The sequence below is a fragment of the Dryobates pubescens genome, chromosome 15, assembly GCF_014839835.1.
Source record: "Dryobates pubescens isolate bDryPub1 chromosome 15, bDryPub1.pri, whole genome shotgun sequence".
NCBI classification, from domain to species: Eukaryota; Metazoa; Chordata; class Aves; order Piciformes; family Picidae; genus Dryobates; species Dryobates pubescens.
Genome location: NC_071626.1, coordinates 4,515,380 through 4,542,165, shown reverse-complemented (window position 1 = coordinate 4,542,165; position 26,786 = coordinate 4,515,380). Strand labels below are relative to the sequence as shown.

At 44.0% G+C, this 26,786-nt stretch overlaps 1 protein-coding gene across 1 annotated transcript; it reads right to left on the bottom strand.

Annotated features, from left to right (window-relative positions):
* Nucleotides 1-337: 337 nt before the first annotated feature.
* SLC17A8 (solute carrier family 17 member 8) lies at nt 338-24,896 on the bottom strand. The gene is made up of 12 exons (XM_009898483.2): nt 24,669-24,896; nt 17,702-17,954; nt 15,059-15,177; nt 10,155-10,269; nt 9,625-9,712; nt 8,506-8,592; nt 7,351-7,490; nt 6,524-6,673; nt 5,401-5,533; nt 3,825-3,935; nt 2,141-2,268; nt 338-836 (listed from the first exon to the last, which is right to left on the bottom strand). Exons 1-12 carry the CDS (start codon nt 24,809-24,811, stop codon nt 498-500), a joined length of 1,806 nt encoding a protein of 601 aa, XP_009896785.2. The 5' UTR covers nt 24,812-24,896; the 3' UTR covers nt 338-497.
* Between the last annotated feature and the right edge of the window lie 1,890 nt (nt 24,897-26,786).

Here is a 26,786-nt window from a genome sequence, read left to right as displayed (position 1 = left end):
TAATTGTGAATATCTGTATGGTAGTGTAAATCCTGTATATTTTGTACATATTCATTGCATTCCATTGTAGAGTGTCGGGTTTTGCTTGTCAATACAGCTTCATATGCTTCTAACTGAGTTGGTCTGGCAAAAAGTTAATGCTGGGGGGAAACTTCAACCCACCACATTCTCCTTTCTCTGTTCAGGCAAGAAGATGAAAACATTTCTTGCTCCTACACAATCACAGGCTTGAACCAGGCAGGAGCCTTGTTAGGGCTGGTTGTCTCCTAATGGGTGCAGGAGCTCCTTCCAAGGGGGTGCAATGTCTGAGCAGATTTAATATCACTTCTCCTAGCTTCACAGTTAGCCCCCTTCCTTCTGTCACAAGGGAACTAGCACCCCTTGGTATCTAGCCACATGGTCAGGTTGAATAAGAAAATAAAGATGGATACCAGATGATTTGGGGGCAGCTAGGCAGGATGGGAGTAGCTGCTATACAAACCTTACAACTTCAAGTATTATGACAAATCCTGAAAATTTCCATTTTCATAATGGTAAGAAGTCTGTTCTTCCATGTCTTGAGTTACTTGCTTTTGCTTTCTCCATTCCCTTCTCTGGACTTCACAGTTTTGACTGGTAGCACCGTACGTTTTCTTTGGACTTACAAAAGTTTCATTGTTCATCTCTGTTTCTTCAGCTAGTTCATCCTGGTCAATGATGCCACATTTCTCTTCACTGAGGTTTTCAGGGTCAGCCCATTCCTGCTTCTCCCCAGAAGCAAAGATAGCATAGAATATCACTCCACTGTAATGCACCAGCGCGGCGATCAGGAAGACATTTTGCCATTCTTCCCGGGTCTGAAAGAAAGAAACATTCCCCTCTGAACTGGACCATGAGTTACACAGAGAATCACAGAATCATTCAGGTTGGAAAAGGCCCTCAGCATCACCGAGTCCAACCCACAACCCTATTCTATAAGGTTCACCCCTAAACCATATTCCCAAGCACCACATCCAAACCACCTTTAAACACACCCAGGGTTGGTGACTCCACCACCTCCCTGGGCAGCACATTCCAATGCCTGACCACTCTTGATGGGAAAAAATGTTTCCTAATGGCCAGTCTAAACCTATCCAGCTGCAGCTTGAGGCCATTCCCTCTTGTTCTATCACTAATCACCTGTGAGAAGAGACCAGCACCAGCCTCTCCACAAGGTCCTTTCAGACAATTGTAGAGAGCAACAAGGTCTCCCCTCAGCCTCCTCTTTTTCACACTAACCACCCCCAGCTCCTTCAGTCACTCTTCATCAGATTTATTCTCAGGCCCTTCCCCAGTTTCTTTGCCCTCCTCTGCACTGGCTCCAGCACCTCCACATCTCTCTTGGATTGAGGTGCCCCAAACTGGACACAATACTCAAGGGGTGGCCACACCAGAGCTGAGTCCAAGGGGACAATCCCCTGCCTGCTCCTGCTGGACACAGCATTTCTAATCCCAGCCAGGATGCCTTTGGCTTTCTTGGCCACCTGGGCACCTGGGCTCATATTCAGTTGCTTGTCAGTTAGAACTCCCAGGTTCCTTACTACCAGACAGCCTTCCAGCCACACTTCCCCAAGCCTGTAGCTTGAACAAGGTTGAACAATGACCACTAGAGAACAATTTATGAGTGCCATCATGAAGACTGTGGGTTTTTAGCAGTGACTACTAAAAGAAAAGATGGGACTTATATTTTTTTCCTCGCAGTGATGTTTCTGCTTTGCACATGAAACATCTGTGGAGTTGGAAACACAGGGATTTCTCTAACAACTAAGTTAAGTCACTGACTGCTTAGTAGCCCTGCCAGGGATGTGTTATAGAGGAGTTTTATAAGTCCTATAAGCATTACCCAGTCATATGGAGATATTGCAGGGAGCCAAGCTCTTAAATAGCCAAGAATCTGGCCCCTGAGATATTGTAAATGTTTCAAACAACAGAAAACAGCTGCAGCTGCAGAGAGTGATGATGAAATGGAGTTCCCAGGAAGCTTAGAAATCTCTTAACTTTTATTGCATTACCTAATCCTTTTCCTATGAAACCATGGAGAAATCATAGAATGCCTCAGGTTGGAAGGTGACCTTGTCCAGCCCCCCCACAGTGAGCAGGGACATCTTTAAGGAGATGTTACCTTGTGTTTTGTCATTGCACCAACGATGAGCGGGCACACCATGCCTGACAGCGTCCCCACGCCATTGGAGATCCCCATCAGAATGCTGGCATACCGTGGGGCTATGTCCAAGTGATTCACATTGAATCCTACAGCAAAGCAGAGATAAAGGTCAACCACACAGCTTTGTGCTGCCAGACCAACAGGGCTTTCAACAGCTGCTCTGGCTGAAGAAACCTGAGAGAGGTAGGAAAGGCCATTACCATACCTATGAGAGACAAGGGCAGTATTTTCTTGGTGATAAAGATGTTGAAAGCCTTTGTTGCTTTCCCAATCCCCTTTGTTCCCACACCCATGAGGACCATGTGGTATAGAAAATATGGTTTGGTTTGGCCTCACTTAAAGTATCTGTGCTTCTCACCCCTGCTTCCCATCTTCTCATACTGAAACAATGTGAGGAATGAATGCCTCACATTTGTCAAATGTCTGATATCTTTTTATTTAGGTGGGAGTGGGGTTTAATATACATTTTCTGTTACTTTAAGTAACAGTTTAAAAACTGATAGAGAAGTTATGGAGGAAACAAAAAATATCTATAAACCAGGAGGAAAAAATTTCTACCTTTATTTTAATGTGTCTTCCAGGTATGTATTTTGTTAAGAAATAAAACCAGCAGCTCAGATAATTATCTTGCTTTAATGAAAATTAGTCATATGAGTTATGAACAGTCACAGGAAAGGATGATGAATTTCAAGGGATTAAATACAGTCCAGAGTAGAGTACTGGGGAAATCCTACAAGAAAAATGGATTGAGAGAATCATAGAAGTGTTAGGGTTGGAAAGGACCTCAAGGATCATCTAGTTCCAACCCCCCTGCCATGGACAGGGACCACTCACACTAGATCAGGTTGCTCAGAACCACATCCAACCTGGCCTTAAAAACCTCCAGGGATGAGGCTTCTACCACCTCCCTGGGCAACCTGTGCCAGTGTCTCACCACCCTCATGGGGAAGAACTTAAAAAGGGTTTGCTATGCAAGCACCTCATAATTGAGTGGCAAAACTATTTCCCATCTGCATAATCCTGAAAGAACTCAAGACCAGAAGTTACTTCACCGGTAGGTTTTGCTCAATAGACCCAACTTCTTGGCAGTCTGCTGGCTGATGGTCTTCCACCTTCATAACAAATGGGACATTTTAAATAACAATTGTACTGGTGGAGCCACAAAAGTTAGCCTGAATCTGGTGAGACCCATGAAAGTGTTAGAAATAGCTTTCCTTTTTGGAGAAGGGCTGTTTGTAGAACCCGACAGGGAGAGGACTGACCTAGAAAGCAGAAACTGGCAGCTAAGGCTGGGAGCAGTGTTGCAGCTGGTAGCCTTTGAGCAACTATTCATTCCAGAGTAATTCTCTCTCTCTCCTTTTAAGGATATTGTTTATGGGAGAATAAAAAGTGGCTGACACTATGAGAGTGTATTGAAAAAAATAACAGCACAAAGCTGGTGCAAACTGGAATCAATAATGATCAGGTTCCTTCAAAGCAACACATTTCATACATAGTGAAATCATTTCTGATGGGGGAAGAAACAGAGAATGCTGCATAAACAGCCACGCTAAGAGGAAATAGATTCATAGAAGTCATGAAAGTAACATCAGTGAGGATAATAGCATCATTTTAATCACTAATAGTAAAATCAGTTTCTTACCTGAAATTGCAAAGCCACTGAAGCCTACTGCTAACACCAGAAAGGAAATAGCCACACCTTTTGTATGGGAATAGCCAACCACCAAAAGCAAGGTTGCTTCCATCCCAAAGCCTTCAAATGAAACACATGGGAATAAAATTGCAGTTCAATTACTCTTGGTCACAGAGATACTGATAAGTTCTAGCCAGAACAGCCACTTAAAATGAAACAAAATCCTTTCATATCTAAAAGCTATTCTTGAACACACTTGGGAGCTTTGTGGAGTCACAGAAATAGTTGAATATTTCTCATGTGAGAATATGCTTCTGTCTCCTCATTGCTGTGTAAATGACCCAAGCAACTGGCAAAGCTAACTCACTAAGCTGTGCAGGGATACAAGGAGAAAGTGACTCTGTGCAAAGAGCTGAAAAATTCCCAAAGACACAAACATGAGAGGCAAAGGAGAAAAATATTTCCTGCCTTCAATTCCTTATGGTTGCAGTGATCACAGAATCATAGAATGGGCTGGGTTGGGTTGGAAGGGACCTCTGAAGGTCATCCAGTCCAATCCTCCCTGAAGTCAGCAGGAATATCTTCAGTTAGACCAGGCTGCCCAGAGCCTCAAAGAACACTGGGTGATGTTCTTGGCTAATGGAATAACAGAGCATTTTTCAGACAAATGAGCCATCAACACAGCAGGGCATCCCTGAACATCAAAGGAAACTTCCATCTCTGCCATTGCTGCAAATTGACATTTTCTAACATACAACATCATAATCCTACTGGTTTGGGGGTTGGTTTTGTTTGGGTTGGGTTTTGGTTTGGTTTGGTTGGTTTGGGGGGATGTTTGTTGGTTTTGGTGTTTGGTGGGGTTTTTTTTCTGAAAGACACTGTAAATATGCCCTGAAAATACAATGAATCTGAGAATCCTCTGTGGAGATGCATAGCCAAGCTGCATGGCATCTCTGCCTGCAGTCATCTGTATTTTGGACTACCTGTGCTGTCCATAAATAATGGAATTGGCAGGAATTGGCAGGGGAGGGTGATTCCACACACTATCTGGCTTGAAATTTTTGCTCTCCTGCACATGTAAATGTCATTGATTTTTTTCAGTGCAGTGACTTAACTGGAGACAAACTATTTTGTGCTGAGTAAAAAGGAGTCTGTCCATCCCCCACCTTCCTTTCATCCAGTCCTTCCAGCCTAAACTGCCAGTGGGTTTTGCTGAAGGTAGCACATGGGAACAGGGCCAGTTATTACAAGGCTGTATCCACTGGGAACTGGGCTCTCCAGCACCACAATACATGGTTAGCTTTGTATGAAATTGCAGGGTAAGGCTTGTTTCTTCACATTACTCTTCCAGGCTAGTTCTTATTACCCTTCTCATTATTAAGCAGGCTTCTTGCCTCCTCCTTTGTTAAAAGTGTGCTCATGTGAGTAAGGATTTATCCCACGAGCACATCTAACTTCAGCTCTCCATTACATGTTTCAGATTAACCAGCTGCAAATGCAATCTAGAGAAACTGGACCAAACTATGGCACCTGCATCAGCTGCAGCACACAACTAAGACATTGTACTTTCAGAATCCAGCAGTACCTCCACAATTCATGACCTTCCTTACAGTGGTAGTGGTCAAAATCTTCCTGCTCCGTAAGAAGTCAGCCAGCTGCCCTCCAATGGGTACTATGATTGTCATGACCATGTGAGGAACTGCTGACAAAAGGCCGACCTGCAATTAAACCAGTGAGTGCTAATTGATAGTGTTCTGCCACAGGATTTAGGGAGGAAAGAACAGAAACTCTCTCTTTTCTTCACCTCTTCCTCCCACCCAAACATCAGACATTTTTTGATCTTTCATCCCTGTGTGGCAGCACTGCACACCTTTCCTCCAATCTTCACCTCCCCTGGCACAATTTCAGGCCATTTCCTCTTGTTCTATCACTTGATACTAGGGAGAAGAGACCAACCCCCACCTCCCTACAACCTCCTTTCAGGTAGCTGCAGAATGCAGTGAGGTCTCCCCCTCAGACTCCTCTCCTCCAGGCTGAACAATCCCAGTTCCCTCAGCTGCTCCTCATCAGCCTTGTTCTCTAGACCCTTCACCAGCTGTGCTGCCCTTCACTGGACACACTCCAGGAAGTCAATGTCCTTCTTGTAGCGAGGGGCCCTAAAACTATACAGAATATTCAAGGTGCAGTGCTGAGTCCAAGGGCATGATCACTCCCCTAGTCCTGCTCTCCACACTGTTGCTGATCCAGGCCAGGATGCTGTTGGCCTTCTTGGCCACCCAAGCATACCGCTGGCTCATCTTCATATGGCTGTCAGCTAGTGAAGTAGTAATGAAGTAGCAGGGAATATCAATCCATAGAGAATCTGATCCCTCATTGTCCATGAAAAGTAATGGGGAGGGGGGGAGAGGATAACAATTATTTGGCAGGGAACTGCCAGCTCCAAACAAAACATGTTTTTCTATTTATGTACCCTTTGAGTTTATTTTATTTTCAAACAACTCTTTCCCAAACCTTTTTTCCCCATTCTTTTCTTTTACTAATAATTTGATGCAAACAAGCTTTTGTCTCTATCAGAGCACCACAAGTATGTGATCCCAACTCCTATGCATAATCTAATGCAATGGCTCTAGATATATCTGGGGATCTTCAAGCACTCTGCATCTGTGAGGGTGAAGTCTGAAGGTCATTGCTTCATCCCAGGCATTTACCTTGCTTATTGCAAACCCAAAGACTTCTTCAAAGTAAGCAGGCTGACTTATGAGGAGCAAATAGAAGGTCCAGCTTCTGCAAAAGTTTGCCACAATGATTGCATAAACTGGCATTGAAGTGAAAAATCTCTTCCAGGGAGTACTAAATTTCTAGAAAACACAAATCAAAAAGAAAGTAATTAAAGGCATTTTTGAGTAGGCAGAATGAAGAGCCCAGAATGATGAGTCCAGTACATTGCATCCAACTTGCACTGCCAGCCTCTTATAATGCAAGTGAAGAGCATCTCCTAGCTGAGTGGCAAAAGTCAAGTAGAGAAACTGTCTTAGAATGGTTAGGATTTTGAAGATGACTAGAGTACATCTCTGGGGAACCTGTTCCACTGTTACACCACTCTCATTGTAAAGAACTTCCTTATGTCTAACCTAAATCTACCCTGCTCTAGTTTAAAACCATTGCCCCTCATTCTGCTGCTACAAGTCCTTCCACAGCCCTTCCCCAGCCTTCCTGTGGGTCCCCTTCAGATACTGAAGTGCTGCTATAAGGTCTCTTCGGAGCCTTCTTTTCTCCAGGCTGAACAGATCCAACTATCTCAGCCTGTCTTCACAGGAGAGGGGCTCCAGCCCTTTGATCATCTTTGTGGCCCTCCTCTGGGCCCATTCCAGCAAGCTGCAGGAGGCTGATCCTCTAAATTTTGTAGAGGCAATAGTTCCACCAACAGCAAATAATTCTGCTTCTCTTGCACTGCTCACAGCATCCATCCAGTCACATGCTCTCATCTCACGTGAAGTACATCCATATCATAACCAGAAAAGCCTTTTATACTCACACTTGCACTGGCTAGGCTGGCTCCTTCTCCAATGCTTGTTTCTATATATATCTTTTCTTCATTGGTTATTGTTGGATGAGCTGCAGGGCTCTCATAGGCATGAAGGAGCCAGAACATGTACCAAACAATCCCAAACATTCCTGCAGAGGCAGGGAAACAAAGCTCAGCTTTAAAAGCCAGTACCTGCAGGCCTTGAAGTTTGTTTCAAGAGCCAGTTAAACCAAACCTGTCTAGGAAACATGCCCTGGGAAGTAAGCAGATGTGATAGCTGACTCAGTGTGTGTTGTACACCTGCTTGCAAAGCATGTGAGGATTCTGTCACTTGTATTACATGATATGCATAGGACAGAGAAAAGGCAGAAGCAAAGCTTTTGGTGGGACCTGGGGAAGGAAAAGACACTGATCATAGCATGGTCACAACCTGTGTAAAACTGTGCTCTGGGTCTCCAGAGAAAACAGAGCAGGTCCATTGTAACTGGGCTGCTGCTGTGCAAGGCTGGATTTGAGACCTCTGTCATGGGCCATGGGCAGGAGCATGAGGCAACAGCACAGCCACAAGGTCATTCCCCTGTGATGGGACCACTTTGCACTGCTTTTACTGAGGGTGAGCAGCATTGGGCAGGTGTCCAAGAGCAGAAGGTATCAGAGGTGCTCAGCTCCCTGTCAGCAGCACGTGCTGTATCTTTCACTGTCAGTGTGTGCTCCAGACACCTGTCACCTGAGTGTTTGTGCCACAGGGCAACCTTTGCCACTGCATCCAACTCTGTCACTGGTTCATGGGCTGGAGCCTGGTCATTACCATTTTAAAGCATTTTATAACAGATGATGACATAATAAAAGCCTTCAGAAGGTGCACTAAGTAGAGAATTGAGACATTCACTTGCAACATCTTCATTCCCCCAACCCACAGAATCACAGAAACATTCAGGTTGGAAAAGACCCTCAAGAGCACCAAGTTCAACCCACAACCTTACTCTACAAAGTTCACCCCTAAACCATATCCCCAATCTTTAAACACATCCAGGGTTGGTGACTCAGCTACCTCCCTGGGCAGCACATTCCATGTGCCTTTGGTCCATACTTATCATACAGGTTAAAGAGAACCGCTGGCAGCACCAGCTTAGTTGCAGAGATTCTTTATGTTAAACAACTCACCATAAATATAAAAGACTGAGGACCATCCTATATACTGCACCAGCACACCTGCCAGTGGCATGGCAACCACTGCACCAGCATAGGACCCTGGGGAGATAAGAGGATTAAGAACACAATTCAGCTATGATAAGCCAGCCCAGCCTCCTGTGCAGATGATTCAGGCAGGTGCTAATGGGAACACTGGAGGAATGCCTCCGGCCTCTTGACCTGTCCCTTGAGGTGTTCAAGGCCAGGTTGGACAAGGCCTTGAGCAGCCTAATTGAGTGGAAGGTGTCCCTGCCCCTGGCAGGGGGGTTGGCACTAGATGATCTTTAAGGTCCCTTCCAACCCAAACCATTCTATGATGATTCTGTGATGATTGGCACCATGCTTTCTTGTGAATGTGGAGAATGGGATGGCAACTGTAAACTTTATCTTAGGGTGGGGAAGGACTGGCATTCACTGGTGTAGTGTCACTAATCTCAGCTAGAGGGGCTGTCCCCTGTAGTAAATGGGATTTGCTAAGCTAGAGCTAAAGGTAAACCACCACACAGGCATAAGCTGTATGCACTGAAAGTGGAAACACCTTCCTAACCCTCTGGCATACAAAGTCAGCTCCAGACAACCTAATGGCCCACATTTCAAAAGCTTTCTTGGTGTCCAGGCATCCTGATGGTTGCAGATATGCTGGGAGGCTCTTGCTGTGCCTCTAGCCCAATGACCCCACAAGCACAGCTAACACTGGGAGTGTTCAAACCAGTCCTGAGTTTGTTCAACCATGTTTAGTTCATAGCAGCAGCGTCAACAAACAGCTGCAATAAAGAGGCTAAAGGTGGCACAGAAGAAGAGGATTATGCTGTATGTCAATGTTTCTGATTGAGAAATAGATTATACTAGTGAACTATGTTTGAGTGGCTTGTAGGAAGAGATGCGTATTTAAGTGCTTAGAAAGGAATTTCTGTGAAGACTCCAGGGAGAATTCATGCAATCTGCACATCTGGGTTCAGTGTCAGAGGCTTCAAATGTGAGAGGTGCTGTTCTGAATTGTCCTAGGAAATTAGATACTTGTAGTTTTGAAAGCATCACACATTTTGTTTGTGAACATTTGATAATGCTCTACTCATTAGCAAATCTGCTTACCACAGAATGAGGTGGTGGCCAACCTGCTTCTCTCCAGTGGAGGAGCCCACTTACTCCACATCCCATGGCAGGCTGGGTAGGTGACACCCTAGGGGACATTCAACATATCATATGATTTGCTTTCACTACATTTCCACTTCAAGTAGTTGCTCATTCTGTCCAACCTGTCTAGATGTTTGTCACCATGGAAAGGGTTAGATGAACCTGGAAGAGCTCTGTTTTCTGGGTACTAAGATGTCTAACTCATCTGGATAATCACTTAAATGGCAACGTGTTCTGGGGTGAAAATGCTGTTTGCTACCTGCAATTGATGGCAAAAGTAAACTAAAATAGATTACACTGCAGCACCAAAACACTGAACTTTTCATTTCTTTTGAAACAAACTTTTAAAGTAGGAAATGGAATGGTTAAAAACAAGCTCATTTTAAATACAAGTAACAAGCAATAGCTTGAATAAAAGATCTTACGGTTTTTCAGAAGCAAATCTCCAAAACCAAATGATATCTGACCAAAACAATGAGTGCTCCTACCTCCACCAGACCTTGCAGGATCCTTACAAACATCACACAGCCATAATGCACTCTTGCAGCAGAAGGGATGAACATGTTCAGCGTAGATGTTAGAAAGATAGCTGCTCCAAATACCCTACAGAAAAGAAAGTAGCATGACAGGGAATAAAATTGTTGTCTGCTTTCCAGAAGCAGCACTGTAGCACTGTTTTCAGGTACAGCCAAAGAGACAATCTCATCAACCCAAAGAATAGCTACAAGTGTCCTTTGTAACTATGACATTGGAGTGGCGGTGAGTTTCTACAAGATAACCTCTGTGAAAAACATATCAACATTTTGTTATCCTGCTTGGGAAGGGCACTGGCTGCAGCTGGGCACAAGCCCTTAGAGGTTCTAAATGCACCTGGGGCCCAGTGCCTGTGGGAGATATAATTTGCAGCTTCTCAAATGTTGGCACCAGTTAGAGAAACAGACAGGAGAAACTTCTGTGTGGTGGTAATGGATCCAAGCAGCATCCCTGAAAGTCCGGGCCACTCAGAGGCTCTGGGGCAGCACTCAGAGCCATGTCTGCCTCACTCACCACAGTCTGTGGGGCTTTTTCCCTGCACAGACACAGGCTTTGCTGTATTTAACCAAAGCAGCGTGCACACTTACTGCCCTCTGCCAATAAACAGCAGGCAGTAGGCATGAAAGACAGCTGTGCTACAGGACAGTCATTACACCATGGCATGGGCTGCAGGCTGGCCAGGCACTGATGCTGCAGAGCAAAGGCAAAGTGCTCAGCTTGTGGAAAGACATGAGAAGGCCGTCTGAAAAAAGCTCAGGCTGCTGCCCCACAAAAGGGGCACCAGCGAAAACCAAGAGACTGGGAGCAATGAGGTGGAACAATCACTGGAATGACTACCCTTGGTAGGAATGAGCTGTACACACACACTTTCACATCTGCCTGGTGCAGGTTTTCCTGCTGTGCAACGAACGAGGTTTCGTATCTGTGTTAAGCACTCTGAACATCGAGAGTTCATTACCCCACCATCCCTAGAAGCTGCTACACAGGAGGATCCCCTCTCAGATCCTGTTACAGCAGCGAAAAATGCCAGAGCTGGCAGTAGTTCTCCACAACTGCCGAGGACCTTTTAAAAGGCAGGGATTACTACTAATCCTCGGCAGTTTACTCTCTTCTTTGTGTTGCCTGCAATTCAGAGCGACCACGTCTGGCTCCCTGCAGGCTGCCTTTGTGGGGCAGATTTTTCATTCGAAGGCTACGAAGTTGCAGCAGTTGGTGGCCCTGAGGACTGCAGCACTTGGGAGGTCAGCCCAAAGCTGCCCTGTCTTGCTCCAAGACTCCCAGCGACACCCTGAGAATAAAGACGTTTCTTTTGTTCAAGGCCTTCAGCTCCTGGCTACACTGCTGTTAGCTAGCAGCATGCTGCTGGGTTTGGAGCAGAATTCATGCTCCTTTTCCAAACTATTCAAATTCAGTGGCATTTAACAAGCTTTAAATTGTCTTGCTATGCATGTGGTATTTCGGAGAGAGACATTAAACTTCTTCTTGACACATGAATAACATTAGACAGCTATCTGAGCAGAAATCAGCAGCATTTCTCTCCCTTTTGATTTTTCCACACACATCTCATGCAGAGCTCTTTACCATGCTCTACTTCCAAATATTTATAAAACTGTAAAACCTTTTCTTGCCATTTCCCACCCTCCCTCTTTGAAATATTCCAATTGCTTACATTTCAGTCTCTTTTTGGAAATTCATTATCAGGAAATATGTATCATGCATTCTCTCATCTAATCTTACCCTTCACAGTAGGATTAATGGTAGTATTACAGTGTGAAGAATCCACAGGCAGAGATCAGCACTCTTTGAGCTAAATTCTATAAAACTATTGACAGAAACATGACATTTAGGAGGCAGCTCTCAGTGACAAGGAAGCATATAACTGAGAGACAGCTGTAACTTAGCTCTCTATCAAAACCAGTGAAGAAAAACTTTTAGGAAGAAGTTCTTCCCCATGAGGGTGGTGAGACACCGGCACAGGTTGCCCAGGGAGGTGGTGGAAGCCTCATCCCTGGAGGTTTTGAAGGCCAGGCTGGATATGGCTCTGAGCAACCTGATCTAATGTGAGGGGTCCCTCCTGCCCGTGGCAGGGGGGTTGGAATTAGATGATCCATGAGGTGCCTTCCAACCCTGACAATTCTATGATTCTACCTTCCTTTCTTGTCACTAATAGAGGCATCAGGTTTGCTGTCTCAACACTATTGAGAGTCTCAGGAAACTACAGCAAATGGTGTAAATTAACAAGCATGGGAAAAAATAAGTTGCAGAAAAAAAGAATATGGTTCAGTATCCAAACAAGTAGCTCTAGAGACAGAGATCTGGACAAAATGGTGAGTTGTGCAGAGAGGAACCTAATGAAATTCAACAAGTGTAGTGTCCTGCACCTGGGCAAGAATAACTCCATGCACCAGTACAGGTTAGCAGGTGACCTGCTGGAGAGCAGCTCTGCGGAGAAGGACTTGGGAGTGCTGGTGGACTGAAGGTTGACTGTGAGAGAGAGCAAGCAATGTGCCCTTTTGGCCAAGGGTACCAAACTTATTCTAGGGTGCATTAAGAAGAGTGTGACCAGCAGATCAAGGGAGGTTGTCCTGCCCCTCTGTTCTGCTCATGTGAAGCCTCATCTGGATTATTGTGTCCAGTTCTGCACTCCCCACTTTGAGAAAGACAGAAAACTATTGGAGAAAGCCCAGTAATAGGATAGAATAACACATCTCATTGCCAGAGTGCAGCTGGGACAAAAGAAAGCATTTGTCTTTTTAGGGGTTGATGGGTTCACAGAATGGCCACAGATCTCTTGGTTTCCAGCTCTATGTAACCCCTCTGAAACTGGCACCACTGGTCAATCTCCTCAGGGTTGAACTTGGTTGGGTAAACAAGAAATAAAGGGAAAAGCATGGAGTTAGCCAGACCTGTGAATCCTGCTTCTGCAAACAGAAATTCTCTTTGAGCACAGCTTTAGAATACTGTTATTCCTCAGAAATTTCTACTCCTAAACCCAGTCTGATGGGTGATCACAATGTGATGTTGTAGCATAGTATTAGACTGAGTTTGAAACTCCCCTAGGGACAGGAATACAGCTTTCTGTGCATGTGCACAACACCTACCTAAGGAAGCAGTCTGCTGGCAGAATCCATTGAGTTACAGTGTAAACTTGGTTAATTTTACTGTCTGCCACAAAATTAGGGAAACAAAAGCTAAACTAATAACATGCTGAATTATTCAGCCAACAGTGTGCACATCTGTGTTTTGGAGCCCTTCTGCTACAAAAGCTGGTGGCAAGACTAGAAAGGCTGAGGAAATGATTAAGCTTGGCTAATTTGTTTGGCCTAATCAGCAGATGGAAAAAATACTCTGCTTAGAGAAATGAATAATTGAGGATGCTGGTAGTGTTGAAGAAGCAGTGCAGACTGAAATATGAGATTTGGCTGTGGACAGAGGGGAGTTGGGACTGAACTTCTGAGCAGTTCTATGGGATGATTCTGTCCTGGAGTAATTTCCATGAGGGCATATGGGTGGGAAGAATGCCCAGGCAGTCTTGTAACCCTTCACAGAATCGCCAAGGTTGGAAGAGACCTCTAAGATCATCAAGTCCAACCTGTCACCACAGAGCTCATGACAGAGAGCAAAGTACTTTGATTTGAGGAAAGCAATAGGTAGCTGGTCTTAGAGACCATTTCCAGTCATGAAGGCATTTGTAGATAAGTCACATTTTGTATGCAGAGGATGAAATGAGTGCCAACCATCTGAAGATCCCCAAAGCCCTGAGCATGCACAGCTCATGAGATCATATACAACCAGCTGTCTTCATACAACCTCCCTCTTTCTTGTGATCATGTTCCAAGTTCTGAAGACTTCTTGAAGTAAAGCCCCAAACCAAAGTTACATTTGGCAAAAACAACTACTTTTCATACTCTTACTACAAAATAATAATAAATATCAGCCCAGAAATACAATGAAGATAGAGAAAGCCTGTGGAGATGCTCAGAGTTCACCAAACAGAAATCAGGAGGTTCTATTACGAGTTCCAGGCAATCCTAATTGCAGTCAATACTGTGTCCTGCCATGGCAAGGATGTCTGTGTGCATGAGGATGAATTTGTGTCTTCAGAGCCTAAGTAGTTCTGTAATAGCTACGTGCCCAGCTTCACTTCACAGGGAGTTTTTAAAGGAGAGAGGTCAAATGTTGCTGGCAAATTCTGTTTGGTGTTAAGTTGAGCTAAAAAGCACTAAGACAACTTCTGAAAGACAAATGCTATGACCATTTTCTGAAGCACTAGGTGTTCTTTTCCTCACACTCTCCAAAAAGCATTATTGTTTAGAGAAGAAATGTGTGAATGGTTGAGATGGTCAAGATAAATTGTGAGATCAGCAATAGAGCCATAACAGAAATTGAGTACCATGAGGGGACATAAACACTGCACATTCTGTTTCAGATATCGAATCATGGACTCATAGAATGGTTTGAGCTGCAAGAGACCTTTAAAGGTCATCAAGTCCAATCTCCCTGCAGTAAGCAGGAACATCTCCAACTAGATCAGGTTGCTCTTTCCAGAGATGGGGGCCTCCACCATCTCCCTGGGCAACTTGTACCAGTGTTCCCCTACCCTCAAAGTAAAGAGCTTCTTCCTAATATCCAGTCTAAACCTGCCCTCTCTAGTTTAAAACCATTGCCCCTTGTCCTATCACTACAAGCCCTTCTAATCAGTTTCTCCCCAGCTTTCTTGTAGGTCCCCTTCAGGTCCTGGAAGGCCACTACAAAGTCTCCCCAGAGTCTTCTCTTGAAGCACATTAATTCACATTTCATCATTTAAATGAAGCCATCAGGCTGTAAAGCTAAATTCTTGTGATTGTTGTTTTCTTACCTGTTAGCAGCCAATTTGTTTGAGATGAAGCCTCCTGGGATCTGTGTCACAATGTAACCCCAGAAAAAAGACCCATGAATGAGTCCCACTGTCTCTGGATCCCAGTTGAATTGGGCTTTCTGTAAAGGAAGCAAGCAAACAAATAAAATGCTGTAAGAAGCAGCATGCTCATGGGTTAGTTGTTTAGGTGAGTTGGATTAGTTGATGGGTTGGACGCGATGATCTTGAAGGTCTCTTCCAACCTGGTTTATTCTATGTATTCTATAACCATGCAGATAACCATCACTCTTTGGAATTCACAGAGAAGTCACCACCCTGACACCATTTGTAGGGCTGGATTTGGATACAGGAGGCCAGCCACAGGATGTTCAGAAATGATTCCTAGCCAAAAATGTCTGGAGCCAAGAGAAATTCTTTCACCCTATACCTCAGCCTTGGATACCAAGCAGTTTGAGACTTCTCAAAGCTCTTCCTGAACAAGGACATTTTCATTCTCTGATGACCCTGTTTGACCTACCTTCCCTAAAGAAGGGTTAGTCAAAGCTCAGGGCAAAACACAGAGGAAATGAGGAAAAGAAAGGTGAATCCAAGGTGCCCCTCCTGTCCTCCATTGTGGGAGGTCAGACAAGATCTGACTCAGTGTAATCATACTACTGTAAGGTCAGCATCAACTTTTTCTCCTTGAACCCTAAGTTCAAAAGGACTATTTTGAAGCCAAGAGAAACCAGGATACTTTGCTTCATCATGATTTTTATGTGAATCACATGGCAGGGAAAGGGGGCTAAGCATCCTGTGAGGAAGCAGCACAGATGTCTTAGATTCTGAATTAAAAGTATCACTAAAACACTACAGAAAAATGAAAACTAGAGTGAAAAGCCTTATATTATTCTTTTTTCCCCCTGTATTACTTTATGTGTGCAAAAAGTTTTCCCCAGTAGCTTGCCATTTATTTCTTTTCAAAGAAGCAAAGTGAAAAACAGTTCATCCTTTGAGCTGCAGGGAGAAAGATGGCAATAATTAGCCAGACATGTTTACACAGAGCTAGAGGATTCCCTCCTCATCAATGTGTTCTGATGGGAGACCAACTTTCCTGTGCTGAGTTACATTTCTGGTTTTAAAACCTAATTTTCTACTATTTTTCCCTCCATCTTAGGTTCCAGGTAGTGTTAATTTCTGAAGGCAGAAACACCATGAGACATGGAACAAGTTCCTGTATTGGGGGGGGGGGGGGGGGTAATTATGCCCAAGCTGTATGATATGAGATTTGTGAAAGGAATTTTTCCACATTTCCTTAAACTACCTCTTCTGAGGTTTCCAGCCTATGTGGGCACACAGAAGTCTCCATTCTCTGGGGTGATATCTTGTTCTCCTGTAGCAGCTTTTCTCCCAGACCTTAACACACGGGGAATCATACATCAAAACTCAACATTCCTATGAATAATTTGTGAGGACAAAAAAAGTCCTAAAAATAAGCCAATGAGTAGAGCAAATGTGAAGATTCAAGGTCATAAAGAAAAGATTCAAATTCATAAAGACCATAAAGGGCCTCATGATATCACAGTCATACATCGGCATAGGACTGGGGAAACAAAGGTATGCACTGAACCTGCAGTTCCTTGAGTGCATTGATAAAGGTTTGTAGCATCTGCTGTGAACCACAGGCCATCTAATGAAAATCTGAGAGTAGCTTGGCACCGTGCCCTGAACACCTCTGGACAGCAGTCCACCTTGTCAATAACTTGTAAACACCTCTTGTCTTATTACCAGAGACTGCATTAAGCTCTTGAAAGTCATCTACTGATCTGAACAGAGTGAGTGTAGTGCTGCACACAGCAATTAATAAATGTTTCTACAGCAGAATCAGAGGGTGCTTCCTGAGAGAGTAAGTAGTAAAACCTTCTGTCACTGCCACAAATTCTGACTACAGCTGAAAGATCAGGGGCCTGATAGACACACAAGCCAATTCAGCTCTTGTTTCTGCTGTGACACTGTGACATCCTCTGTGACACTGCAGATCCTCAGACCTTATAGGCTTATACTATGACTTCAGCACCCAAATAGGAATTAAGCACCTAAAGATCTGTGTGAACTGAGATGTGTCTCTCTCCCACAGCTCGTGATCTGTGTATATGCAGTACCTCAACAGAGAATCATGGAACTGTTTCTGTTGGAAAAGACCTCTAAAGTCAGCAAGATTTGTCAACCTAAGACCACCATGACCATTAAACCACGTCCTGAAGTGCAACTCCACCACCTCCCTGGGCAACCTATTCCAATCCCTCTTTACTCTTTCAGTAAAGAATTTTTTCCTAATATCCAATTTAAACCTTCTCTGGCACAATTCCAGGCCATAATCTATCGCCTGACACAGGGCGGAAGAGACCAACCCCCACCTCACTGCAGCCTCCTTTCAGGGAGTTGTAGAGGGCAATAAGATCTCCCCTCAGCCTCCTCTTCTCCAGACTGAACAACCCCAATTCCCTCAGCCATTCCTTGCTCTCCAGACCCTTCACCAGCTTTGTTGCCCTCTCTGGACACGCTCCAGCCACTCAATGTCTTTCCTGTAGTGATGTGCCCAAAACGGAGCACAAAATGTGGCACTTTGACGCTCAGATCACTGAAAGGAAGATATCATCATCTCACCTGCAGCTCTGGTTTTCCATTAACATAAACAGTGTTGTTGTTCACCATTTCCACAATGGCAACACCCAGGTTGCACCTAATTCCAAAGGAGATGCAGAAGCCCAGGCCGCTCATGATGGCGATGATGTAGCGCTTGGGCAGCCCGCAGCAGTAGCAGTCGCACGGTGCCAGCTTGCGGCCGCTCGCCTGCACTGGCCGCCCCTCTTCTGTCAGCTCAATGTGGTCCTCCTCTGTGTTGGTGCCATCGATTTTCCTAAGTGGATGAAGAAAGTGAAAATGAAAAGGCCTTATCTTCGCAGTAAAATCTGCTGAAAGGTAGATCAGCAGTTACGTGCTCCAGGTAGCTGCAAATTCAGCCCCTAGAGGGGCGCTTGTCTCTTGACAAGCTAATGATGGAAAGGCTTTGAGAGGTCAACATTAAGAATTGTTTAGGGTGGAAAGACCTTTAAGATAATTCAAGTCCAACTGTTAACCCAACACTGATAGATCACCACCTGCACCACATCTACACAGCTTTAAACCGTGTCACCCAGCACCACATCTACACAGATTTAAACCATGTCACCCAGCACCACATCTACATGGCTTTAAAGCATGTCACACAGCACCACATCTACATGGCTTTAAACTGTGTCACCCAGCACCACATCTACATGGCTTTAAAGCATGTCACCCAGCACCACATCTACATGGCTTTAAACTGTGTCACCCAGCACCACATCTACATGGCTTTAAAGCATGTCACCCAGCACCACATCTACATGGCTTTAAACTGTGTCACCCAGCACCACATCTACATGGCTTTAAAGCATGTCACCCAGCACCACATCTACATGGCTTTAAACTGTGTCACCCAGCACCACATCTACACGGCTTTAAAGCATGTCACACAGCACCACATCTACATGGCTTTAAACTGTGTCACCCAGCACCACATCTACACGGCTTTAAAGCATGTCACCCAGCACCACATCTACACAGCTTTAAACCATGTCACCCTGCTCACTGCAGGGGGATTGGACTAGATGACCTTTGGAAGTCCATTCCAACCCAAGTTATTCTACCATTCTGGGATTTCACAATTTTGTGTCTGCCATGGAGTTTACTCTCAGTACTGTGAAAATATGAACTGTTACTTAATGTAAAGGAAGCCCAGATTGCCCTATAAGATGATCCAATAATTTCATTCTCCTGTTCTTGGTGAGGAGTAACTTGTTTCATTCAGAATTGTGAAAGAAGGAATGCATTCAAAGTCTAATGCACTATGGTTTGCCATACTAAAATCATCCAAAGAAATGTTGTCGAAGCATACATGGATGGGCTACACCTCACTGATCTACACGGGAGCTAGTGAGGTCTTCTGGGTGAACAGTATTGGTTTAATCACAGTTTTATCCAGTTCCTGTACATCTGTAATGTACTAGCCATAATCTAATCATAAGTCTGTTGGGCTTTGAGGTCATCAATTCCAACTGCTTGCCTAGAGCTCACAATCCCACCACTACTGCTAAGCTACTACCACTAAACCACATCCTTCAGCACCACATCTCTGAGTTCAGGGATGACGACTCTACCACCTCCTTGACAGCCCATTCCAATGTCTGATAACCCTTTCTGTTAAGAAATTTTCCCTAATATCCAACCTGAACCTCCCTTGGCACAACTTGAGGCTGTTTCCTCTTATCCTATCACTTGTGCATGAGAAGAGACCAACCCCCACCTTGTGAGAAGAGTCAGACCCCCACCTTGCTCCAACCTAATAGGTAGTACTCTATATACTAAAGGTTTTGCAAATATAAGGTGGCAAGTATGGCTTCCTGGGGTGCTTCCTGTGAACTTAAATATGTCTTTCCAACATGAAGTTGCACTTGAATATATCAGCATTTCTAGGCTTTAGAGGTACAGGCTAATTGGTGCAGCATTTCCTCTGTTATTAGAGTGGAATGGAATGGAATGGAATGGAATGGAATGGAATGGAATGGAATGGAATGGAATGGAATGGAATAGAATAGAATGGAATAGAATGGAATAGAATAAACCAGGTTGGAAGAGACCTTCCAGATCATCGTGTCCAACCCATCAACTAATCCAACCCACCTAAACAACTAAACCATGGCACCAAGCACCCCATCAAGTCTCCTCCTTTTTGCATCATATCATAAAGCCCATTAGTTTAGCCTGAGCAAAAGAAAAAGGAAGCATGTTACAGTCCATCAGCTCACATCTTCAGGGAACACTAGAATTCAAGTGTTTTGAGCCAGGAGGGAACTCCCAGGAGTTTTTTGGTTTAACCCCTCGCTGAAAGCAGTGCTAACTGCAAAGTTAGATCATCAGCTCATTGTCAGACTGGAGGGAAGGCTTTGCATTAGAGCAAGGGAGCACAGGAAATGCGATATTACTGTGGTGTTATTGAAGGTGATTGAGATCTTATGATTCACTCTCAGGGAAACAGCATTTGTTAGTGAAATGAGAGCACAGAGAGTAACGCAGGCAGGCCCTTCGAAAGAAGACTTTGAAAAGAAGACACCATATATTCCATGCTCTGTGTGCTAATATAGGTAGGTGTAAACTGAATAAAACACCAAAACCAAAGACCTCAGGAAGTGAAAAGACAATTGAATAATTATTCTTTTAGAGCTGCTGTCATCCCCAAAGACTTATTAACAATCCAAAAGAAGTAATTAAATTGTCTTCCTCTAACATAATCTAAGATATTGATTGAATTAAATCAAAGCACAATTTCTCAAAGCTTAATACCTTTACCAGGCTCTCTATTTATAAGAGAGACATTAGGCTTGAATTAGGGCATTATTCTGGGCAGCTGGCAAAGATTAGATCATGCAAAGCCAAAACATCTGTTCTGATCTGGACGTTTTCAGCTGGCTGTCAATTCAGATAGGCATTCAAACATCCTTCTGCTCCAAATTCACTGTTAGAAGTAGTGTGCCAGGACTTGCTCTATGAGCCAACATTGCCTTTGTGGAGAAATTAATTGTTTTGCCATTGTATTCAATTGCTCATTAATAAATGCAAGCTGTGGACTAATCCACGATCCCAGATGCACACAGTCCATTTCATACTCCCAAAGCTTAATGTTATCCCCTCTACAGCAGATCTGTCTTGGAGAAAATTAGTTTGCAACAGCAGTCCCAATGTGGGGCTGAGATGAGGCATTAGCAGTGCAGACATTCACAGAGCCAGTGTCTGACCTAGCTTTTTGTCTTTGTTTTATTAAACAATAATGGAAGCATGGCAACTCATATCTTCCAATTAATCCATGTATTTTGGTAGTGCCACTTAGAATTTTCAGCTGGTGTACACCAGTGGTTTAGAAGAAAACTGCTTCAGAGCAAGTGCTCTCCTCTAGTTATCTGACTCTAGTTATCTGAGAGATTTTTCTGCATGGGAAATGTTTGATCCTTAAAACCTGGTCCTTTTTTTTCAGCCAACAGGCAACATATAAACATTTCAGCAAACAGGCAACATATGAAAACATATAAAAACTTCAATGCAGTTGAAGCTCTCCAGGTTCTCTATGTCATAATACATGTCATTATGCCCAAATGTCATAATGTCTGTATGCAAAATGTCTCTTCTGCACTGAGTGACTGCTCTGGTGTGTTCATTCTGGAAGAATGAAGAAAATGGCAGAAATTCCTAAATAAAATCCCTAAACCACACATATGTCTTAAAAGGAGTGGCTGAGAGAACCAGGATTGTTCAGCCTGCAGAAGAGGAGACTGAGGGCAGACTGCATTGCTCTGTACAACTCCCTGAAATGAGGTTGGAGCGAGGTGGGGGTCAATCTATTCTCCCTAATATGAAGTGGCAGAATGAGAGGAAATGGTCTGAAATTGTGCCAGGGGAAGGTTAAGGTTGGCTATTAGGAATAATTTCTCTCCTGCAGTGGTCAGGCACTGGAATAGGCTGCCCAGGGAGGTGGTGGAGTCACTGCCCCTGGAGGTGTTCAAAAATATGTGTGGACACAACACTCTGGGACATGGCTTAAGGGCCATGGTGGTGTCAGGTCTACAGTTGGACTTGATGATCATGGAAGCCTTTTCCAGCTGAAGAGGTTTTATGATTCTATGATACAGGTTAGTTATTTCTTTGAATAATAAACTAGAATCATGCCGTTTTCATAGACTCTACAGTAACAGGCAAATGTTAGAACACATTCCAGAATGACCTTCACCAGATCTTACAACCTTTCTCAGGCATCTGTGGTGCAATCATACATGACATTCAAATCTCACACCTGCAAGTCTAACATCAGTCATCACATACAACTATTACTGCTCCAAAGCAGCTACAACCTTCTGAGACCTCATTTAGGGATCTGCTCAGGTAATAATCTCCCATACCAAATTCTGCAGCTGATGCATTGATACAAAATCCCAGTTACAGATAGGCAAACCCTCTTAGTTCACTCAGTGCATGGGACCTCTCTGGCTGGTTTGTCCTGCGTGACGTGGTCCATACAACTTTTCATACTAACAGTGACATTACTGAGGTGTAAACCTACTTAGTCACTTCCCACTTCATCAATAATCTTGCAGTTGCCATCAGCTGGTCCAAGGCTTCTGAAATCTTCAGGGTAGTCAGAGCCTGAGATTTTAGTTTAGTTCATGATTTTTTTCGTTGGCCACACTAAGTTCACAGAAGACTCAAAGTGTTTGTGCCTGCAAAATGACCTCTGCAGCAAAAGCTTTCTTTCCTGAGAAGCTTAGATTTTTCAAGTCCCAGCTCTGATTTCTTTCTGATTTCCTTCCCCTCCATTGTTATTTGTTATTAATCAAGAACAAACCTGTGAGGATGCAGTGAGTTGCTTTACGCTGTTTGTGCTTTAGCACTTCCACTGGGCTGGGGACAATTGCTATAGAGCAACCAATATCTGGCAGCTGGTCTTGTCAGGCACTGGCTTCTGGATCTGCTCCATTGTTTGCATGGCAGAGGAAATGTGGTAGGAAGTCACAGACTTGTCAGATTTACCAAAGCTAACCAGAATTTTTCTGCCCACTTGGCTAATTTTGAGCCCCCATCAACACATGTCAGTCAGCGAAACCACACTTGGAGATCTAATCAAGATGCACACTGATATAATTAATCACCTATCAAATGCTAGAAGAGAAACCAAACTCTTTGCTGATTTACACCATATCAAAGCCAACTGGACTGGCTGAGGTTGCAGCTGGTATATGTAAATACATACAATCATGTAAAAATAGAAGTGTATGCCCTCATCTGTAGGCTGAGCTGTAGAGAAGGAAGCTTAAGTCAAACCCATGCATGTTTCCTTCCTTACAGGAACCTTCAAATAATACCTGCATAATTCCTAAGAGACTGCTCAATTCACAGAGGTTCTTACTTCGATCTGGTTGCAGACATAGTAAAGCAACTTGAATCGCTTGGATTATTTCCTCCACTGGCTAATAGGTCTAAAAGAGGCACTGGTATGCACACAGTAAAAAACAGAAAATAACTCACTCCAGCAAACTTTCTTGTATCTCAACTCATATTGGATTTGCTTTGATTCAGTAGCAATGCCACTGAAGCTGGATGCCAGTATTACCAACTGTGTAGGAACCACCACGACACCCTGGATACATGGCTACAAGAGGAGAGTCCTCTAGACACTTTAAAGTTTGCACAGCATTCCCACATAGCAAACCCAGTCTACTGCCACATCACACACCCACTAAATACCAAACCTGCAGGGATTTGATCCAACTGCCCAGCAGAGCCCACAGCAAAGAGAATTTATGATTGAATAAATAAAGAAAAAAATGGAATCCCTAGAATTACTTAGAGTACTGCAAGTGTGAATAGAGCAAAATGTTAGACTTCACCTGTGTCACTGGAGATGAAGAAAAAAGAAGTTGAAATGGTGTGGAACACAGACACTCTGTTCACATGGTATAGAAACAGTGCAGCTGGCACCCTACCAGTGCATATTGGAAACCTCTTTAAAACTGTTCTTATTTTTCTGTATATACATGCTGTAGTATAATACCTGTAAATGATTATGCCTTTGCCTGTGAGCAAAGGCATGTTCAGATGTGCCAAGAATGATATTTCAACTCCAAACAGCACTCCCAAAAGAAAGGAAAGGGATGGGTACGAAAGGCAAACATCATTCAGACACTACAAATGCAGTCAGTTAAAACGCTGGCCTGTTCCACACCGGTTTAAAACACTTAACATCAAGCATGCAAGAAATGCCACCGAATCCTCTGCTCTCATCTACTGACTGCACAAATAAATGCCAGTGGCCACTGCTAATAGAAATAATCTTCCAGTTAAATGAGAAAAACTTCTTTGCCTTAATGAAAGTAGTCATTTATCACACCCTTATTTTCATGTACCGAAGAACAAAAATCAGTTTGCTGTTTCATAAACTGTCAGGCTAAGAAAAAAGTCTTGAATCTTTTTCCCCCCCCCCCCTCTTTTGGCTAGCAACCAGCTGCTTCTCCTTTTTCTCTTTGTAATTTGTTAGTCTTGCTAAACACACACACAGAGGTCTCTACTCAACAATTTTCTCTTACTGATTTGGAACAAGATTTTCCTGAAATCTTCAGAGTGGCTTCATTTGGGAGTGTGAATTCCCCTTAAATCATCAGGTTTTTCTCATGCAAGCTAAACCACAGAATTATTCAAATTCAATTGTTTCAAAGGGTTTTTTGCCCCCCAGTTAAAACACTTTTCCATGCTCTTTTCAGTATTACAACACATTTGAAAACTTATTTTCACCTTATTGTTTAATGTAAATATTCCATCACCTACAGTCCCGTGGTGTTGGAACAGTACTCCTTTAACATCTCCTGCCTAGCAGCAAGGTGTCTCTCACTACCTGAACTCAGATACCAGTTCTGCAACTCTAAATTCTGCTTTACATTTTCTGGTACTTCATTTCTCTTTAGCAAACCGAACCAATGGACCCATTTGGGAATTTGCTGTGGGATTTTACCTTCTCAGATTCCCCAGCGAGTCACTAATGGTGTTCTTCACCTCTTCCTTTCCTGGGTTAAGAAATCTTTCCTTCAATGAACTGAAACCTTTGAAAGGCATTTTGTCTTTCTTCTTCAGTAAATCCCTTATGCTAACAAGCATTCACTTCTGCTGTCATATTTCACGATGCCAAACTCAGGAGTCTCCACCACTCTCCTCGATGATCTCAGAAATAACAACCAGTTGCTCAGGAAAGGTGCATGGAAAAAAAAAACCACAAATAAAAAATAAACCCAGATCTTCCAAAACCAGAAAGTCAGCTGGGAAGAGCTCTGGAGCAAAAGCCAGGTGGAAGCACTCAGGGTCTCGGCGGTCACTTGCAGCAGATCTGCCGTGCATCCGTGCAGGGTCAGGTACCTGGATGGAGGCAGCTGGTCTGGGGGCTGCAGCTGGCAAGCTGGAGGTGCTGCTGAGGGCCGGTGTCCCTGGGCAGGACACAGCTGTCTGCTCCACGGGAGAACCTCAGGCTGCCTTGCTGGGTCTCATCCTCAGTGCTTCCCTCCCTCCCTTCCCTGCCTCTTTCATGCCGAGTTCCTGTGCAAGGTGGTGCTATAGTAACGGACACAATACCTGTCCTCAAGCCACTCCAGCTCGTTAATAAGACCTCATCTATGGCAAAGGCAAGAAGTTGATTAAACATGCATGAGTCCTTTCTGCAGGGAGGGAATTATTTCAAGCTACAATTCCCCTTCACATGTACCCTCCACTCATACCATGGAATCATACAATGGTAACTGTTGGAAGGGACCTCCAGACATCATTGAGTACAACCCCCCTACCAAAGCAGGATCACCTAAGGCAGGCTGCACAGGAACACATCCAAATTGGTCTTGAAAGTCTCTAGAAGAGGCTCACAACTTCTCTGGGCAGCCTGTTCCAGTGCTCCATCACCCTTACAGTAAAAGATTTTCTTCATATTGACGTGGAACTTCTTTTGTTCCAGTTTGTATCCATTGCCCCTTCTCCTATCACAGAGCACCATTGAAAGGCTGGGTACCTAAATGCCATCAAATGCATGTTTCTTTGAAAGGAAGACAATTTTGTTACATCCTTCTGCATGTATTTGTCCCTAAAAACATACCTCTGATGTCTGGCAGTTAGCTTGCTAAGTCTCATTGTCTGTGTTCCCTCTGAAAAAGGGAGACTGTTTTAATGCATGCATAATGTTGTGTTGGGCCTCTGCTCTTCACAGGGGTGACCTTGCTGCTCTGTTTGCTAGCATGTGCCAGTGGGCCAGGGTGCACCAGGGCCGGGGATCTGGAGTGAGAAACTAGAAGGAATCTCCTCCTTTTGTTCAGGTGTAGAGATGGCCAGATTCAAGCCTGAGCAGCATAAGGAAGGGGTGCAGCTGCTCCCAGGGCAGCAAGACATGCTGCAGGGAAGGTTTCCCAGGCAGTCCTGGAGCTGGCAGTGAGAGCAGCTGCTGTTCAAGCCAACTAGACAGAAATGCACCCAGAGAAGTCCTGTTACAGGCATGCAGGTAAATAGTGCTGACAGCTGGCTGCCCCCATGACCCTAGCTGCACTTACTGCTGGTTAAGGGAGGACTCTGCTAGCACAATGTGTGAGTTAGCTCTGCTGAGGCTAGAGTTTTCCAATACTGCTCTACAGCACATGAATTATTCAAAGAGTAGAAAGAAACGGTAACCAGTTCTGCAATGAAGAGACTCCAGCCAAGCAAAACTTCCTCAGCTCACAAGTACTGCTTTCTCTTTCCCATCCTCCTTTTTCTTCTTCTCTCCCTCTCCCTCTCTTACCTCTTAGAATCAGAGGATGAATCATAGAATGGTCTGGGTTGGAAGGGACTGGATTTGTGATTGCAGCATCCCCTGAAGAAAACTAATCATTAAATAAACATTGCAGAGCCAGCAATAAGCATAATTCTCACCTGGAAGTAGACTTTCTACAGGTGCAAGTAAAGGTAGACCTAGAGCCTACCTGATTTGTTACAGTTATATTCTTTTGGCTGCAAAGCCTGCAAAATCATCTTTATGCTCTTTCTAGTGATCATTCCTCAAAATAATGATTGGGATAAAGTCTTTGCTGCACTGAATGGGAAACTTTTGCTGCTTGTTTCA

What these genes read in the sequence shown, in the direction of transcription:
- SLC17A8 (XM_009898483.2), bottom strand. Translation starts at nt 24,811, where the DNA reads ATGCTTGTTAGCATAAGGGATTTACTGAAGAAGAAAGACAAAATGCCT. An exon ending in AACAAATTGGCTGCTAACAG is followed by an intron (nt 10,270 to 15,058) that starts GTAAGAAAACAA and finishes TCTTTTCTGTAG; the next exon opens with GGTATTTGGAGCAGCTATCT. An exon ending in CCAGCCTAGCCAGTGCAAGT is followed by an intron (nt 6,674 to 7,350) that starts GTGAGTATAAAA and finishes TGTGTTTTCTAG; the next exon opens with AAATTTAGTACTCCCTGGAA.